The sequence below is a fragment of the Microcaecilia unicolor genome, chromosome 7, assembly GCF_901765095.1.
Source record: "Microcaecilia unicolor chromosome 7, aMicUni1.1, whole genome shotgun sequence".
Lineage (NCBI taxonomy): Eukaryota > Metazoa > Chordata > Amphibia > Gymnophiona > Siphonopidae > Microcaecilia > Microcaecilia unicolor.
In genome coordinates, this window is record NC_044037.1 from 227,463,959 (window position 1) to 227,481,695 (window position 17,737).

A 17,737-nucleotide genomic window follows, 5' to 3' on the forward strand; every position below is an offset into this window, starting at 1 on the left:
CCTGTCGCTCAGTTCCCTGAAAGTCCAGGTAGCGGCCCTGGCTTGCTTCAGGGGCCGCCTGAAGGGTGCTTCCCTGGCTTTGCAGCCAGATGTGGTGCGTTTCCTCAAGGGAGTTAATCGCCTGCGCCCTCCTCTGCACTCAGTGGTGCCTGCGTGGAATCTCAACCTGGTGCTAAGAGCCTTACAAAGCCGTTTTTTGAACCCTTGTCGAGGGCATCTCTGAAAGACCTGACGTTGAAAGCAGTCTTTTTGGTGGCTATCACTTCAGCCAGGAGAGTTTCCGAGCTCCAGGCACTCTCTTGTCGAGAGCTTTTTCTGCAGTTCACTGAGGCAGGAGTGACTATTCGCACAGTGCCTTCCTTCCTACCCAAGATTGTTTCTCGCTTCCATGTGAGTCAGCAGCTCTGTCTCCCTTCCTTTCGTAGGGAGGTCTACCCAGAAGAGTATTCTGCTCTCAAATATCTGGATGTGAGACGGGTCATCATCAGATACTTGGAAATGACCAATGATTTCCGGAAGTCGGATCATCTGTTTGTCCTGTTTGCAGGTCCTCGTAAGGGTCTGCAGGCTGCTAAGCCTACAGTGGCAAGATGGGTCAAGGAAGCCATTGCAGCGGCTTATGTGGCCGCGGGGAAGGTGCCGCCTATTCAGTTGAAGGCCCACTCCACTAGAGCTCAGGCGACCTCGATGGCAGAGGCCAGGTCCGTCTCCTTGGAAGAGATTTGCAGGGCGGCAACTTGGGCATCGGCCCATACCTTCTCCAGACATTACCGCTTGACTGTGGCTGCTCGGGCGGAGGCCCGGTTTGGAGCTTCAGTGTTGCGGTCAGGGATTTCAATGTCCCGCCCTGGGTGAGTACTGCTTCGGTACATCCCACCAGTCTATGGATTGATCAGCATGATGATATGGAAGGTAAAATTATGTATCATACCTGATAATTTTCTTTCCATTAATCATAGCTGATCAATCCATAGCCCCTCCCAGATATCTGTACTGTTTATATTCTGGTTGAATTTTAGGTTCAAGTTTAGTCTTCAGTTACTTCAGGAGGACTTCGTGTTCAAGTTTTTTCACTTGGATTCTTCAAGAGTTGAGACGAATTTGTGTTACAGTGAGCTGCTGCATTCCTCTCCCCTCCGTTTTACGGGGCTGGATTGAGACTTAAATTCTGCCGGCACTCCCTCCCGCTTCGTGCGGCTGTAGGGCAGCTTTGTACCCCTCCCGCTTCGGCGGTGTTAGGGTCAGTCAGCTCCTCCCGCGGTTGCGGTTGCAGGATAAGCCAGATCCCCCCGCATCGGCGGGGTGGTGTCCCTCCCCCGCTCCGCGGGGATGAGCTGGACGGATTCCCCTCCCCCACTTGTGTGGGGATGAGCTGGGTTAATTCCCCTCCCCCGTTTCGGCGGTGGTGAGCTGGGCAGAGTGTCCCTTTGTGGGTGTAATTCTCTAAGTGCTGAGTCCTGCGGATGGAGCTTTGATATCGACATACTGAGGAGTTTCCGGCAGCACATGACCACATATAGGGAGGTAAAGTTTGCTCTCTATCTCCACCTGCTGGTAGATGGACACAACCCCACCAGTCTATGGATTGATCAGCTATGATTAATGGAAAGAAAATTATCAGGTATGATACATAATTTTACCTTATGATAAAAGCCATCACCATCCTTTTTTTAATATATTGCCATCCTTCCCCTCTAACCCTCCCCCTACCCCCTTATTTGTGACTCCCGCTATGTCAACCAGATTAGTATAAACAGTCCCAGTAAAGCATTCCTTTATACAGTATATAGTTTGGCTATACCAGGAATATATAAGTAGGACTAACACATAAACAGCTTTTCATTCTCCTATATCCATCCCTACGTCTCCTTGAACATTATAACGTGTTTGAACAACTTCTATACCTATATCTAGGAGAACTGTCTAGGACCCTTTCCGGAGTCCCAATTACGGAGACCTTAATGATCATAAACTGCAACAACCACGGCACTTCAGAACCTAGAATTCCCTATTTCTTACAGTAACAGTGTAATAACATTGTTCCTCCCCTCCCTCTGTCCATGTTCTTAATCGTATACCTTTACCCCTGTGTGGCTGTCCAGTGATATAAAGAGCAGTTTTTGCACTGCCTGTATTGTTGCAAAGTTTATATCTGTGGCATTTTGCATCAGTTTCCAAGTGAAAGTACCTGCATGCTTCCACAATGAAAATTGCCCTAATTTTGCTTTTTGTGCCTGTACATTTCCAGGGAAAACAATTAGGCCAATATTCAAAAAGCATTCCGACATTTGGTGCCATGCTAAATATAGGAATCCTTGTATTTGAAAAATGTGGCAGAGGGGATGTGGGTAGGCCATTCCAGAGGCAGTGCTGATAGCTGATGTATACTGCCTATGGAGGTAATTCCATAAAGGTCGGCCAAAGTTAAAATGCTGGGCTCTAAGTGCGAACTCTATATTGGCAATTACACACGTAATTACTATTATGTTTATTTATTTTATTTATTTATTAGGATTTATTTACCGCCTTTTTGAAGGAATTCACTCAAGGCGGTGTACAGTAAGAATAGATCAAACATGAGCAGGAGGCAATTAGAGCAGTAAAAATATTTGAACAACAATACAAAGTATGGCATGGTATACTACTTGCGATGGCAACACTAGCGCAAGTCAGCATTTTAGCGCCTAACTTTATTCATCAGCGTTTATGCCATATCAAAGGCTAGTGTAAGTGCTTGCACCGAACTCCTGTTAGTTACCCGTGTAAGTCACAGTATTTTGTAACCTTAGCGTGTAAGTGTTGGGCTTGCTCATGCCCCTCTGTCCACACCCCCCCTCCCCCAGCACTTGTGCAGTAAGGAATTATGTGCTAGGGTTGTAGAATTACAACTAAGGGCATTTATGCACGCAACTGCGAATTAGTGTCAGCACCGGTTAACTCCAGTTATAGCTGTTATTGGTAGTGCCAGTTAGCGTCTAATTTATGAATTAAGGTGTACACGAACCTGCCCTTATTTTACAACATGTGCACATTAATTTGTGAACCCATAACTTTGCCCACCATTGTAATGGACTCCAAATGGCGGTATATTAAATTCTCAAAATTTAATAAGTAAAATGTGCACTCCAGGCTATAGAATTAGGGGTATATGTTTGGATCTGAAAAAATCTGGGGTGTCCAAGCCAAACATAGCTGTTTATTCTGCGCATAGGTTATACATAGAAGCCCTAATATAAAGCCTTATCTCCCCACCCCCATTCTATAAATGGCGCTCAAAATAATGCATGCAATTTAATTGACTAATGAGCTAGTTAGCACCAGTAGTTGACTACTAACAATCAATTGCTGGTGCTAATTGGCAACAATTTGCATTTGCACAGTATTCTATATAAAGATGCATGTGTAAATTTTGAAGTGCTGATTCAAAAAGGGACATGGCCATGGGAAGGGCATGGGCGGGTCCGGGTGTTTCTACAATTTGTGCGCAGTGTTATAGAATAATGCAGATCCACGCCTAATTTAGGCGAAAGGATTCATACCAGGTTTCAGTCGGTGCAAATCCTCGTGCCCAAAATTGGGCGTGTTTCTGGCACTAGGTGCTATTCTATAAACGGTACCCAACTCTGAGTATTTTTTTTTTTTTTAGCAACCAAATTTGGGTACCATTTACTGAATTTAGCCCTACATGTTTAGCTATTTATTTATTGATTTTATTGGGATCGGTTAACTGCCTTTATGAAGAGATTCACCCGATGCGGTGTACCTCAGGTACAGTTTAACATAAAACGTACAATTTTCTTAACAGAATGACAATAATAAAATAACCAAGAATAAACATAAATACAATAAATGAGGTAAATTGTAGCATTGCTGAATATACATTTGCAGTCCATACCCTAGCCCCGTCCTGAGAATGCCTGTGTTGAAATGTCAGTGAAAGTATGCACACTGATCAATTATGCTCATACCTTTATCTGCAGGGTGGGTAGATAGTTTTCAAATAGCACATTTTCACAGGTCAAAAAGGTTTACCGGTGGAAATGGCTTCGACAGCTGCCTCCCCAATCTCTTCGATCAGTCAGCGTTAACAACTTATTAAAGCAAGAATGTTGTAACTGAATCTCATCTCTTTTTTTTTTTTTTTTTGTCTCAACACAGAGGAGTTTGCCCATGCTGCAAACAAATTTGGACAAGTCACACCTCTGGAAATTGATATATTGTTCCAGCTGGCAGACTTATTCAGTGCTACGGGGTAATTATATTCAATATATTATACTGTAGTCAGAAACTGGCTTTGAATCTGCCGCATTTGTCTGAAGTCTGACTTTTAGTCTGAGGTTTGCAGTGTTGACTTGTATTTCATGTGGGTAAGAATGATAGTATGCTCGAGGCATTATTGAAATAGAACCTTAGCACGAGACAGTTGAGCAATAGGATATTACTGACTGATTTACATGCTGTAATGTGGTTATGCGTGTATTTTAGTTTATTTAGGTTTTTGATAGTTAAAAGACCACTGCACTATAGTGTTGCTATTGGAAAATACCTCTCCTCCTGCACAAATGCTGTTTGATTTTAAATAACAACTCACAAAACTAATTATAGTGTCTGCAACCTTTTCAGTCTTAAAGCAGTATTAATCATTTTTTTTTAAGTGCCAATCTTTTCTCATCAACACAAATGCTGCTACATTTTGCCTGACTTTTTATTTTTCTGCTTTTGTTTTTACCTTGAGTCGTTTGACTTTAGCTGACATTGAGAGAATAGAGCCACTGGAAGAAGGGGCCCTTCCTTACAACTTGGCAGAAGTCCAGAGACAGGTAGGAGGCACATCAGACATGTGACTGGAATGGGCTTAAAAAAAAAAGAGCTTGACTAATACTACCAGAACGTCTGAGTTTTACCTAAGGAAATGTTTTACATGGCTGCATATCAACTGTAGATTACATTCCTCTAATGTGCTTAGAGGTCCAGGAGCCATTTTGATCCTGGACAAAGTAATTTTATAAAAGGTGACTTCTGCACACACAATCCTATTTTATGCAAAAACACCTTTTTAAGATTACCTCCAAAATGGGGAAAAAGCATTTAAAGGGCAATTCTGTAACTAGGCGCCTGCTTTTACTAGCCACTTGTGCATTAATGTGCAGAATACCAGTACTTTTGCAGGTGAGTTAAGTGGCAGTGAAGCACCTAAGCACTGTTCTATAAGGGCATGTAAGTGGCATTGCACTTAAATGCAGGGGGAGGGAAGGGCGTTCATATGGATAGAGCTTGAGAGAGGCATGGGCAGTGCTGCCACTTAGAATGCTCTACATTTAGGTGCTGGTAGTTATGCAAGGTCTGTGGCTGGTGTAACTGCAGGCTCATGAATGTAAGGCATGTCGGTACCGGGTTATGCTAGTATTCTGTGTGTGTGGTGGAGAGAGGTCAATTTTTGGACAGCAAATTAGCATGCGTAAAATCAATATTTACCCATGTAATTGGCTTTAAATTTTGTGTTTTTTAGTATAGGGGCATCATTTTGAAATTGCACCCTAGGACCTCTGATATCTTGCCCCCAAATTTGTATTGCTTATTTTTATGCTGCCACAGAAATTATTACCTAGCTGCCCACAGCAGTTCAGCTCACTGTTGTAAGCTTGAGCCACATGGTGCAGGAACTCGGATACTCTCATGGTTCCAAACCTCGCAGTACTTGAAACCACGAGAGTACCCGAACTTCCTGCACTGTGCGGTTCAAGCTTACAACAGTGAGCTGATTTGCTGTGAGTAAGGAGGAATGTAGTAAGCTACTCAATGGCAAGATGCAAGACAGAGATTACATCAAAGCTGGGGTGGAGGGTGAGTTATGAGGGAGAGACTGCATGAAAGCTGGGGGGATGAGTTATGAGAGAGGGTGGTGGCGGTGAGTTATAAGAAAGAGAGAGACTGAGTGGGTGAAGGCTGGGGAGAGCCATATGAGAGAGAGGTGAGGACCCATGCCATGATATGTGAAACAAAGGCCATTACCTCTTTGCTTCACCTATCAGGTGGGTAATGTCACACTACTAACAACATGCTTCCAGAAAGGAAACTTCTGGTTTTAGTCTGTGATGTGCAATGGTACCTTAAGGGACTGATTTACTAAATTTTCAGCCTCAGAATGGGAAAAAAGCCTTAGTAAATCAGTTTCTAAAGGAACTTCTGCTGATCATAGAGGGGATTCTTGCCTCCCCCCTCCCTCCAATATAAACACTTCAATTTTGCTGTGAACAACTTTGGGTGTGAGGTGGAGGGGAAAAGAAAGAGGTTTCCGCTGCCGGATCCTAAGTTTTAAAAACTGGGCCTCATCACTACTAGTGATCTAGCAACCCTTTCTCTAAGGCAATGGTTCCCAAACCTGGTCCTGGAGGCACTCCAGCCAGTCAGGTTTTTAGGATATCTACAATAAATGTTCACGAGAGAGATTTGCATTAACTGCTTCCACTGCATGCAAATGTCTCTCATGAATATTCAATGTGGATATCCTAAAAACCTGACTGGGGTGCCTCCAGGGCCAGGTTTTGGAACCACTGCTCTATGGGATTCTTCCTGATTCCCCTTCCTGGAGTACTCTCCAGGTCTTTGGCTTCTCCTTTCTGTTTATGCTTCGAAAGGGGTTCTAGGGGTTCGGTTTTCCTCATGTCTGTCCTTCTGGTGGGGTTTCCTAACCTTGATCCGTCATAGTGCTCTTAAAAGCTTATGTACTTCATCTGTGGAAAATGTTTATCTTGGCCAAATAAAAATTATCTCGACTTACAAAGAAAAATAAAGAAAATGAGACATCCTTCATAGTGTAAGTCATTCTGAACCAACTTCTTCAGGGTGCTCTGGGATGGAGCTCTTTACTTCATATAAGTGATGCTTTCATTCACCATGGAAATTCTAATACATTAAGGTGCCTATGTGCTAAAGGGGCAAGTGGGCATCTCTTTTTAGGAACCCCAGTGCCATGTGGTAACAGCCTAACAGCATCTGGGTGCCCAGATTCCCTTTACAACAGACCTCGACAAATTTTTAAAACTTTTATTTTATTGCCTGCCAGGAAAATGGCACATTTCCAAGCACAATTTCTTTGAATTTGTAGCAAAGAACTCAACACATTCTATAATTTGTTTTTAGGTGATATTAATCTTCATTTGGATTCTAGTAATGACTCCCAATTTAAAGACATTTTTTCTTTTTTAACATCTTTGGATTATTTTATTCCTTTGTCTACTATTACTCATCGAATGCAGGATGAGTCCCCCAAAACTTCTGAACTAGCTATTTCTTTTTTTTTTTCAGAATAAGATTTGTTCTATAAGATAACATTTTCAGTCATTATCTTTATCAGATCTCGATATAGTTAGTTTCGACCTCAAGCTAAGATCCCTGGGGACCAGTTTTGGTCTGATTTTGCTTTACCTTCCTGGAACCAACTGGATTTAGTTTTTTGTAAGTGTTACTGCATGTTATTCTCTTAATTTATCATGATGAAAGCAGCTTCTCCCATTTTTAAAGGACATTTATTGCAGTGGTTACATTTCTCCTTAGCTTCTGGTTCCTTTCCAGTTGAGTTAGCTCATATCGTTATAACACCTATATTGAAAATTCGTAAGGACTCGACTCAATTGTTATCCAATTATAGACCGGTTGCATCGATTCCTATGTTTGTAAAGATAATGGAAGGTTTGGTTACGTGCCAACTGTCTGGATATTTAGATAAGCATGATTTATTGCATGCGTCACAATCTGGTTTCCGTTCAGCTTTCAGTACGGAAATGATGGTGAGCTTAATAGTAGATTCTGCTTGTCTAACATTAAGTGAAGACAGAAGGATGATGGTCCTTTAATTCGATTTATCAGATGCATTTGACTTGGTGAACCATGTCATTTTATTGCAAATTCTAGATAATTTGGGACTTTCTGGGTGAGTTTTTTTTCTTGGTTTAAGGGTTTTTTGCAATATAGGTCCTATAGAGTTAAAAAAAAAAGATGGCATGTTATCTGATTCTTGGTCTAATCCTTGCGTGTTCCACAAGGTTCGCCGTTGTCCCCTATTAATGTTTTTTTTTTTTTTTACATTCATTGGATTTGGAACTGGATAACGCAGGTTACAAGAACTACAGTTACAGTGGTGGAAATAAGTATTTGATCCCTTGCTGATTTTGTAAGTTTGCCCACTGACAAAGACATGAGCAGCCCATAATTGAAGGGTAGGTTATTGGTAACAGTGAGAGATAGCACATCACAAATTAAATCCGGAAAATCACATTGTGGAAAGTATATGAATTTATTTGCATTCTGCAGAGGGAAATAAGTATTTGATCCCCCACCAACCAGTAAGAGATCTGGCCCCTACAGACCAGGTAGATGCTCCAAATCAACTCGTTACCTGCATGACAGACAGCTGTCGGCAATGGTCACCTGTATGAAAGACACCTGTCCACAGACTCAGTGAATCAGTCAGACTCTAACCTCTACAAAATGGCCAAGAGCAAGGAGCTGTCTAAGGATGTCAGGGACAAGATCATACACCTGCACAAGGCTGGAATGGGCTACAAAACCATCAGTAAGACGCTGGGCGAGAAGGAGACAACTGTTGGTGCCATAGTAAGAAAATGGAAGAAGTACAAAATGACTGTCAATCGACAAAGATCTGGGGCTCCACGCAAAATCTCACCTCGTGGGGTATCCTTGATCATGAGGAAGGTTAGAAATCAGCCTACAACTACAAGGGGGGAACTTGTCAATGATCTCAAGGCAGCTGGGACCACTGTCACCACGAAAACCATTGGTAACACATTACGACATAACGGATTGCAATCCTGCAGTGCCCGCAAGATCCCCCTGCTCCGGAAGGCACATGTGACGGCCCGTCTGAAGTTTGCCAGTGAACACCTTGATGATGCCGAGAGTGATTGGGAGAAGGTGCTGTGGTCAGATGAGACAAAAATTGAGCTCTTTGGCATGAACTCAACTGCCGTGTTTGGAGGAAGAGAATTGCTGCCTATGACCCAAAGAACACCGTCCCCACTGTCAAGCATGGAGGTGGAAATGTTATGTTTTGGGGGTGTTTCTCTGCTAAGGGCACAGGACTACTTCACCGCATCAATGGGAGAATGGATGGGGCCATGTACCGTACAATTCTGAGTGACAACCTCCTTCCCTCCGCCAGGGCCTTAAAAATGGGTCGTGGCTGGGTCTTCCAGCACGACAATGACCCAAAACATACAGCCAAGGCAACAAAGGAGTGGCTCAGGAAGAAGCACATTAGGGTCATGGAGTGGCCTAGCCAGTCACCAGACCTTAATCCCATTGAAAACTTATGGAGGGAGCTGAAGCTGCGAGTTGCCAAGCGACAGCCCAGAACTCTTAATGATTTAGAGATGATCTGCAAAGAGGAGTGGACCAAAATTCCTCCTGACATGTGTGCAAACCTCATCATCAACTACAGAAGACGTCTGACCGCTGTGCTTGCCAACAAGGGTTTTGCCACCAAGTATTAGCTGTGTTTGTCCACTTCAATAGTTACTACATATAAATAAAAGAAAATCAGAAAATAAGGTGACACCTGTTTATTGGACTTAATACATTTTTGACTAGCTTTCATAGACCAAAACCACCTTCTTCAGGTCTGAACAGTATACTGCTGTTATAGTGTGCTTGTCCTGACTTAAGAAAGGTGGTTTTGGCCTTCGAAAACTAGTCAAAAAATGTAATAAGTTAGTCTAATAAATGTATCGCCTTATTTTCTGTTTTTGTTTTATTTGTTAATTTATAATGTAGCAGTTGGAATATGTCAGTTTTTGAAATTTACATTTGCTCTCTTTATATTTGCACAGCACAGAAAGACGTGTATTGCACTGTTTGCAATACACTGGCTTCTTGGGGGTTCAGTTTAATTTTTGTCTACATATTTCTATGTAGCCAAGATTGGATAACAGAGCTGGTAGTGGGAGGCGGGGCTGGTGGTTGGGAGACGGGGATAGTGCCGGGCAGACTTATATGGTCTGTGCCAGAGCCAATGGTGGGAGGCGGGGATAGTGCTGGGCAGACTTGTACGGTCTGCGCCCTGAAAAAGACAAGTACAAATCAAGATAAGGTATAAGGTGGCACATTTCTTGGGCAGACTGGATGGACCGTGCAGGTCTTTTTCTGCCATCATCTACTATGTTACTATGTTACTATATGTATAAGAACAGCTATTCTGGGTCAGATCAATGGTGCTTCCAGCAGTGGCCAATCCAGATCACAAGTACCTGACAGAAACACATTTAGTAGCACCATTCCACCCTACTAATCCTAGGGCAAGCAGTGGTTTTCTCCAGGAACTTGTGCAAAATTTTTTTAAATCCAGATACACTAACCACCATTACCACATCCTCTGGCAACGAGTTCCAGAACTTAACTATTCTTTGAGTGAAAAAATATTTCCTCCTATTTGTTTTAAATCTATTTCCATGCAATTTTATTGAGTGCCCCCTGGTCTTTATACTTTTTGAATGAGCGAAAAAACATTTCACCTCCAACCGTTCCATTCCACTCAGGATTTTGTAGACCTCAGTCATATCCCCCCTCCGCCGTCACTTTTCCAAGCTGAAGAGCTCTAACCTCTTTAGCCTCTCCTCACGCGGGAGCAGTTCCGGAGGGGGCATATCCAAGGAAGCTGGGCTCACGTGGGACTGTGCATGGTGCTTGTGCTGGTACAGCTGAACCCCGTCCCCGGCTTCTGGTAAAAGTGATCAGAGACCGAAAGAGAAGCGGCGAGATGGAGTCTCGGGATCCCGATTGCGAATACCTTTTGTGACCCCTGAGGCAGACGCCCTTGGGTGTCAAAACACGGACCGTGTCGGGTCCCTTGAACAATCAATAAAGTATTTTCATCAACATCATCTCCCGAGTTGGTCTAGTCTGTGGTCAGCCTCTTCTTCTTGTGCACTGACCAGAACTGAACACAATACTCAAGGTGAGGTCACACAATGGAGCGATACAGAGGCATTATAATATATTTGGTCTTATTTTGCATCCCTCTCCTAATAATCCCTAGCACCCTGTTTGCTTTTTTGGCCGCCACTGCACACTGGGCAGAAGATTTCAGCATATTGTCTACAATGACACCTAGGTCTTTTTCTTAAATGCTGACTTCTAAAGTGGTCCGTAGCATTAGATAAATATGATTCGGATTGTTCTTCCCAATGTACATCACTTTGCATTTGTGTACATTAAATTTCTTCTGTTATTTTTTTTTTTATTATTATGATTTATTTACCTCCTTTTTGAAGGAATTCAGTCAAGGCAGTGTACAGCAAGAATAGAACAAACATGAGCAATAGGCAATTACAGCAGTAAAAGTATTCAAATAACAATACAAAATATGGCATGGTATACTACTTACAATGTCAACATGATATGTAATAGAACATTTTAATTGATGGTGAAGGGTAAAGCAAAGAAGGAACATATAGATAGGTAAGAGACTAAGAAGAGTTAGAAAGTAAGGTGACTGATTTAAAGAAAGTTTCACATGAGGTCAGAGAGATGGTTAAATCTTATTTAGTTGCCCAGTCATCGTTTTCTAAGGTCTTCCTGCAATATTTCACAATCCGCATGCGTTTTGACAACTTTGAATAGTTTTGTGTCATCCGCAAACTTAATCACCTCATTCGTCGTTCCAATTTCCAGATCATTTATAAATGTTAAATAGCACCTGTCCTAGTACAGATCCCTGTGGCAATCCACAGTTCACCCTCCTCCATTGAGAAAAATGGCCAATTAAACCTACCCTCTGTTTTCTGTCCAGTATCCAGTTCCTAATCCACAACAGAACATTTCTTCCTATGCCATGACTCTTTTTCATTTTCTCAGGAGTCTGTCATGAACTTTGTAAAAAGCTTTCTGAAAACCTAGATACACTACATCAACCGTCTCACCTTTATCCACATGTTTATTCACGCCTTCAAAAAACAAATTGATTGAAATAAATAAATTGGTGAGGCAAGACCTCTCATGTCTGAATCCATGCTGACTCAGTGCCATTAAACCATGTTTCTCTACATGTTCTGTAATTTTATTCTTTATAATAGTTTCCACTATTTTGCCCGGCACTGAAATCAGGCTTTTGGCCACCCTCCAGTCCTCAGGTACTATAGATGACTTTAATGACAGGTTACAGATCACTAGCAGCAGATCAACAATTTCATATTTGAGTTCTTTCAATACCCTGGGGTGTATACCATCCGGTCCAGGTGATTTATCACTCTTTAACTTGTCAGCTTAGGGCATAGAAGTCTGCCCGGCACTGGCCTTGTTCTAAAATTTCTGTGGTTGTTGTCAAAAGCCCCTGAAAAGTCAAATATAGATTGGCTCAACATCTTAGCAATATAAGATTACAGAAAGTAGATACTCCGTTAGTAAAACATTGGCTCATAAAAAAATCATAAAGTTGAAGAAGTCAGATTCATTGTGCTAAAACAGATGGATTTGAACAGGGGAGGAAAGGTTCTACATAGAATGTTACAAGTTGAGCAACGCATGATTTATGAATGGAGAACAGTGACTCCTATGGGATTAAACAAGAAAGTAGATTGGGTGGGTATATAAATGGGTTTGAAGATTCGAACAGCATTTTGACACTGATCACGCAGGCGCAACGTTAGAAGGCAGGTAGATGCCATTTCCTGATGTCCGGTGGAGTGAGCCTCTCTGGCAGAAACCACAAAACAGAATTGCAAGAAGTTATAAGGTAGGATAGCATGGATAGTTATCAGATAGTAGAGAGTATTAAGGGTAAGAATGATAGGATATTACTTCATTGCTTGTTGTTATGTTCAGACTCGATGCCCCTGAAGATGCTAAGAACGAAACGCGTAGGGCTGTGATAAAGTGGGCTTTGACAAGGGAGTTCTATCACTACGAGGGGGAAGGAATCACATCCAGTAGCAGAGACTTTTTTTTTAATTTATAAAGGTCTTTATTTAGCATTGACAAAATAAGATAACACTCCACATATCAACATAGATAATACAGAGCATGATACATAACTTAGTCCAACTTTTCACCTGTAACTTATTAAACCAATACAGCCACCAAAGGAATAATCAATGCTGCAACAAGTGCCCCGTGAACCTCAAAATGTTTGAACCTTTTACATTTTATGATATTCATATAAACATTCCCGTCTACCACCACCTCCCCCCCCCCCACCCCAGCAGAGACTTTTTATTGAGATAACAGAGCACGACGTGACGGACAACCCATCACACCATAAAGAGGATTAACAGATTAAGCATCACCCAGATAAGTGAAATTGCGATTAAGAAGATTTAATTAGACTGTGCTTATAGTAACAGACATTGGACTTCTTTAGTGTGATAAAAGAACTGATATACAATTGGTTACTAAGTAATATGATGAAAGAAATGTAAAACAATGTGTAATAGGCAATAATCTAACACCTAATGGTTAATAGGGGAATCCGTTGCTAGTAGGAGAATGAATGGAGGTATGATTGGTAGTATGAAAGGTTAATAGGCAGTGAAGTAATATTGGGTTTGTATAGATATACATGCAAACAAGATTAATAAAAAGGTTTAAAATATATACAAAAAATTTTCATGAAACTTACTGGATGCAAGACTGTAAAATTGTAATCAGTTAAAGACAAGTAACTCGTTGGATGATTAATCAATGAATATGCATGAGATCTATTTGCATGCACTGCTTCCATTATATGTAAATAGATTTCATGCATATTCTTTGGGAAAATCCTGAAAATCTGACTGGGTTGTGGCCCTCGAGGACCAAAGTTGCCCACCCCTGTGCTTGCTGAATAGCGTTTATGTGCCACTTCTTAACTCCTGACAATGCCCCCCCACCCAGCTCTGGCATGCATGGGAGCCTATCCCCTATTGGGCCTGCCATTGCTGCCCCCCCCCCCCCCCCAGCCTCCTTCCACAGTGGCCCTGAGCTTGTGAGTATCGTATGGATCCTGCAAGCTCAGGCCTGTTTTCAGACAATGCATTGTCTTGCTCCACTTTGAGCAGGCTTCCTGTCAAAGTGGAGCAGAACACAGCAGGACTTCAGTGTGAGCTTGAATCTACAGGGCCCATGCAAAACATATTCTTCTTTAAGCTTTGGGGCCAGTGTAGAAGGAGGTAGGGGCGGGGCAGACTCCAAAGTGAGGAGGGGATGCTGGACATGGGTTGAGAGTAGGGAAGGGTAGATGAGTTGCTGGCCAGCTGAGGAGTTGTGAACCAGGAAAGATGGGGAGATGGGGGTAGAGAAAAGAAGGGGAGATGGTGGCCACTGGGGGAAGGGGATAGCAGAAGGGGAGATGCTGGCCACTGTGGGAGGGGGGTAGAGGGGAATGGAAGATGCTGGCCGCCTGAGGGTTGGGGTAGAGAGGGGAAGGGAAGAGGTGCTGGCCTCCTTGGGGGATGGGGCTAGAGAGGGAAATACTGAACTATGGGGGTAGATAGGGCCTTGAGCTGCCCTTGGAAGGGGAGGAGTACATGGCTAAAGTTCATCTAGGGCATCTGATACCATTGGGCTTGCCCTGCACCAACTGCCAGGAGACAAAAAAAAAACAAAACTAATGGTCTTATACTCTTAAAATAAAAACCATTTGTATACATTATTTAAAACTAGTAAAAAAGGCCCGTTTCTGTATGAAAGGAAACGGGCGCTAGCAAGGTTTTCCTCCCCCCACCTCGCTCTCTCCCTGTGTCCCCTCCAAGTCCCACGGCCCCCTTTCCTCCCCTCCGATTTCCATGGCTTCCTCCCTCCCTCTGTCACTGTCCTTCATTCTGTCCTCCCTCCGAGTTCCAGTCCCCCCTCCCTCCCCCCATCCCCCAACGTGCACGTCGCCCCCCCCTCCAAAATTGCCAACCCCCCTCTCCCCCTCTCTTACCGGTGTCCCGGTGGCAGCATTGAAGAGCGAGCAGGCTCACCCTTGTCCCTGCTCCTCTGTCTGCTCACCGCTCTGTATCTCCGAGGTGTCCTCCATTTCAACAAAGCACTGCTTCCCTCCAGCCTCTCCAGACTGCTCCTCACCTCGTGCATCCGTCAGCTCTGCCATTTTTGTCATGCTTCGCTCCCACCTCGCCATCAAAGACGCTGCCGATCTTTATGAGCGCGGCAGGTTCGGTAGGGCGACTCGTCAGTGTGGTGAGCGGCTTGTTTTTTATTTTTGAGGAGTACGGCAGATTCGGGACGGCACTCCGTGAGGGTGGCAGTCTGGTTGGTTGTTTAGTTTTTGTGGCCGTGGCTGTTTCTTCTTTTCTTGGAGGACGGCAGGTTCGGGACGGCGCTCCGTGAGGGTGGATCTGTCGTCGGCAGGTTTGTTTTGTGAGGGCAGTTTAGTGTGTGCGGGAGGTTCGGGAGGTTGGCAGACAGGCTCGAGCCTTGTTTTGTTGTTCTTGTTCACGTGCCACTTCATGTGATTCGCTCAGCTGTCTTGGTGTTATGACGTCAGTTTTATCTACTCCATGAAGCAGACCACCTCCGAGGGACCCACGGTTCCAGGCAGCCTCAGAACGTTGGAGGTGAGAATTATTATATAGGATTACCCCTTCTCCCTTCAATTCTTGTATTTTAGTCTTTAGCTGTAAAAATTATGTGTAGTCTAAGGCTGCTCCTTTTCTCAGCAATAATAGCTTAGAATACTTAGATTCTCTGGTTTAATTAAATAGGCCATCTTGACTTTTTGAGTGCCATCAAAAATACAGTATATAATGAACTATTCCATGATTGTTTAAGGCTCATTGAGTATGTACAATTTAGGTGAAGGCAAGAGTATTTATAGAGATTAACTATATTATTCTGTTGTGTAGTTGACTTTTCAGAGAAGAGACGTAGATTTAGTTTTGGTACTTAGCTGCTTTTCTTCCAGCCAGTGTATGCTGGCTGTGGTTTCAAAGGAGAACATTTCCATCTTTACATATCTGCGGTACAAGAAGCCTTTGTACATCTGTTTCATATTTCTAGTCTCATCTCAACACCTGAGAGTGAGGTGGAAAGATGGAAAGGAAAAAAATCACAGAGACATATGTTCCTGTGTTACCCTGTCAATATTTTAGACATTGTTTTTTCTTAAATGGAATTTCATACTGCACATCATTAGCACTTGAATGTCCATGCATTTTAGAACAGCAGATCTTGTTGTAAGATGCCAGCATAACTTAAGACATCCCAATTTGGATGTCTGATTTCCGATTTGAACGTCATTTTTAAAATGCCATTCCACATTGCCTTGCAAATACAGTACTCATAATTGAGCAGTGGCACGGAGATTTAGCTACTACCTATAAATTCAACTAACTCATTTCCATTTAGAGTTCTGTGACTTAAGTGACTTTCTGTGAAGAAAGACCAGCATTACCCTGAGTTTTCCTCTGAAAACATTCCTTTGGTTCCTCTTGGCCTGATTCGCCTGTTTTTCATAACATCTTCATGAGGGAGTGAGAAGGAAGGGGAGTTCCATTGTGTAGTCATAATACCCTACTAATGCTAGATCTTCGCTGTCACAAAAGATGTTAGCATGACTTACACACAGAAGGCAAGTACTTTCTCATATTTGCTATTTGTTATTTTCTTCAAATACTGAAGAAGGACGTGGCAGATAATGAAGGCTTTAGAAAGTAGCAACATTTCATATCCTCCTATCTGAAACAGTGAGACAGCAGCACATGTTCAGATGGAATGAATCGCTGAGCAAATTTTTTTTCACTCTAAATATACCACTACTGTTATCAGCCAGCCAGCCAGCAGGTGCCTGATCTTATCCCAAACTGGCTGCCATCATCACCTAAGACAGCTCTTGGGCCCTCCTAGCCTTCTTCAGAGAGTTGGTTGGTATTCTTCAATATATATTGTATGTTCCAAAACATCTTTCTGCTATCTAAGCAGCTCCCTTTCAGTGTAATATTTCTCTACTTTGAAAGTGGCATTTAAAAAAAAATGTTGTCAATATCCAGTTGTTTAGCACACCAACTAACTGAATACAGCAGGGAGAGGGAGAAGGGGGGAGGAGAAAAAACATAAAAAGTGGTCAAAAAGCCACTTAGGAAGGGAACGTCTGTAGAAGCAGTCATGTTTTGAGTGCTGTCTTGAGGTTTCCAGTTGGACTCTAGTGGGGCATATCAACAGGAAGAGAGTTCCAAAGAGAAGGCACCATGGAGTCCAGTCTTATTCTGACAGAGAAAAAAATGAAAAGAAGATTAGTATTTGAGGATTGGAGTGCACTGGAGGAGGGGAGGGGAGAATGTAAGGAGGAATCAAAGAAGAATCTATGGATAGGGCCATAGCCACAGAGAGGGGAGGGCAGGGGGGACAAAATTCCCCGGGCCCGGGCCTCCAAGGGGGGCCTGGCGCCGCAGTTCCACCCGCCCTCCGTCGTCGACTGTCTGCCCCCTGCATTGAAATCGCAGCCTCACCTCCGTGAAAGCAGTGCTGCAGGCAGCAGAACGCCTCCCTTCTGCCCTCCTTCCCTCCCTGTGTCTCGCCCTTGTCTGACGTAACTTCCGCGAGGGTGGGACACAAGGAGGGAAGGAGGGCCGAAGGGAGACGTTCTGCTGCCCGCAGCGCTGCTTTCACGGAGGTGAGACTGCGATTTCAATGCAGGGGGCCCGGCCCAGTGGCGGACGGAGGGGGAGCGGTGGCGACCTCGGGGGGGGGGGGGGGGGGGGGGAAGCGGCGGTGGTGACCTCGGGGGGGGGGGGGCAGCGAGGGCGGC

General features: G+C 43.5%; 1 protein-coding gene across 2 annotated transcripts in view; it reads left to right on the plus strand.

Annotated features, from left to right (window-relative positions):
• SLC25A12 (solute carrier family 25 member 12) overlaps window positions 1-17,737 on the plus strand; it is a 198,025-nt gene that overhangs the window by 93,319 nt on the left and 86,969 nt on the right. For both annotated transcript variants that reach the window (XM_030209775.1, XM_030209776.1), the window contains exons 8-9: window positions 4,159-4,252; window positions 4,736-4,820. In XM_030209775.1, the coding sequence (XP_030065635.1) occupies window positions 4,159-4,252; window positions 4,736-4,820 (179 nt within the window). The remainder of the gene's footprint in view (window positions 1-4,158; window positions 4,253-4,735; window positions 4,821-17,737) is intronic.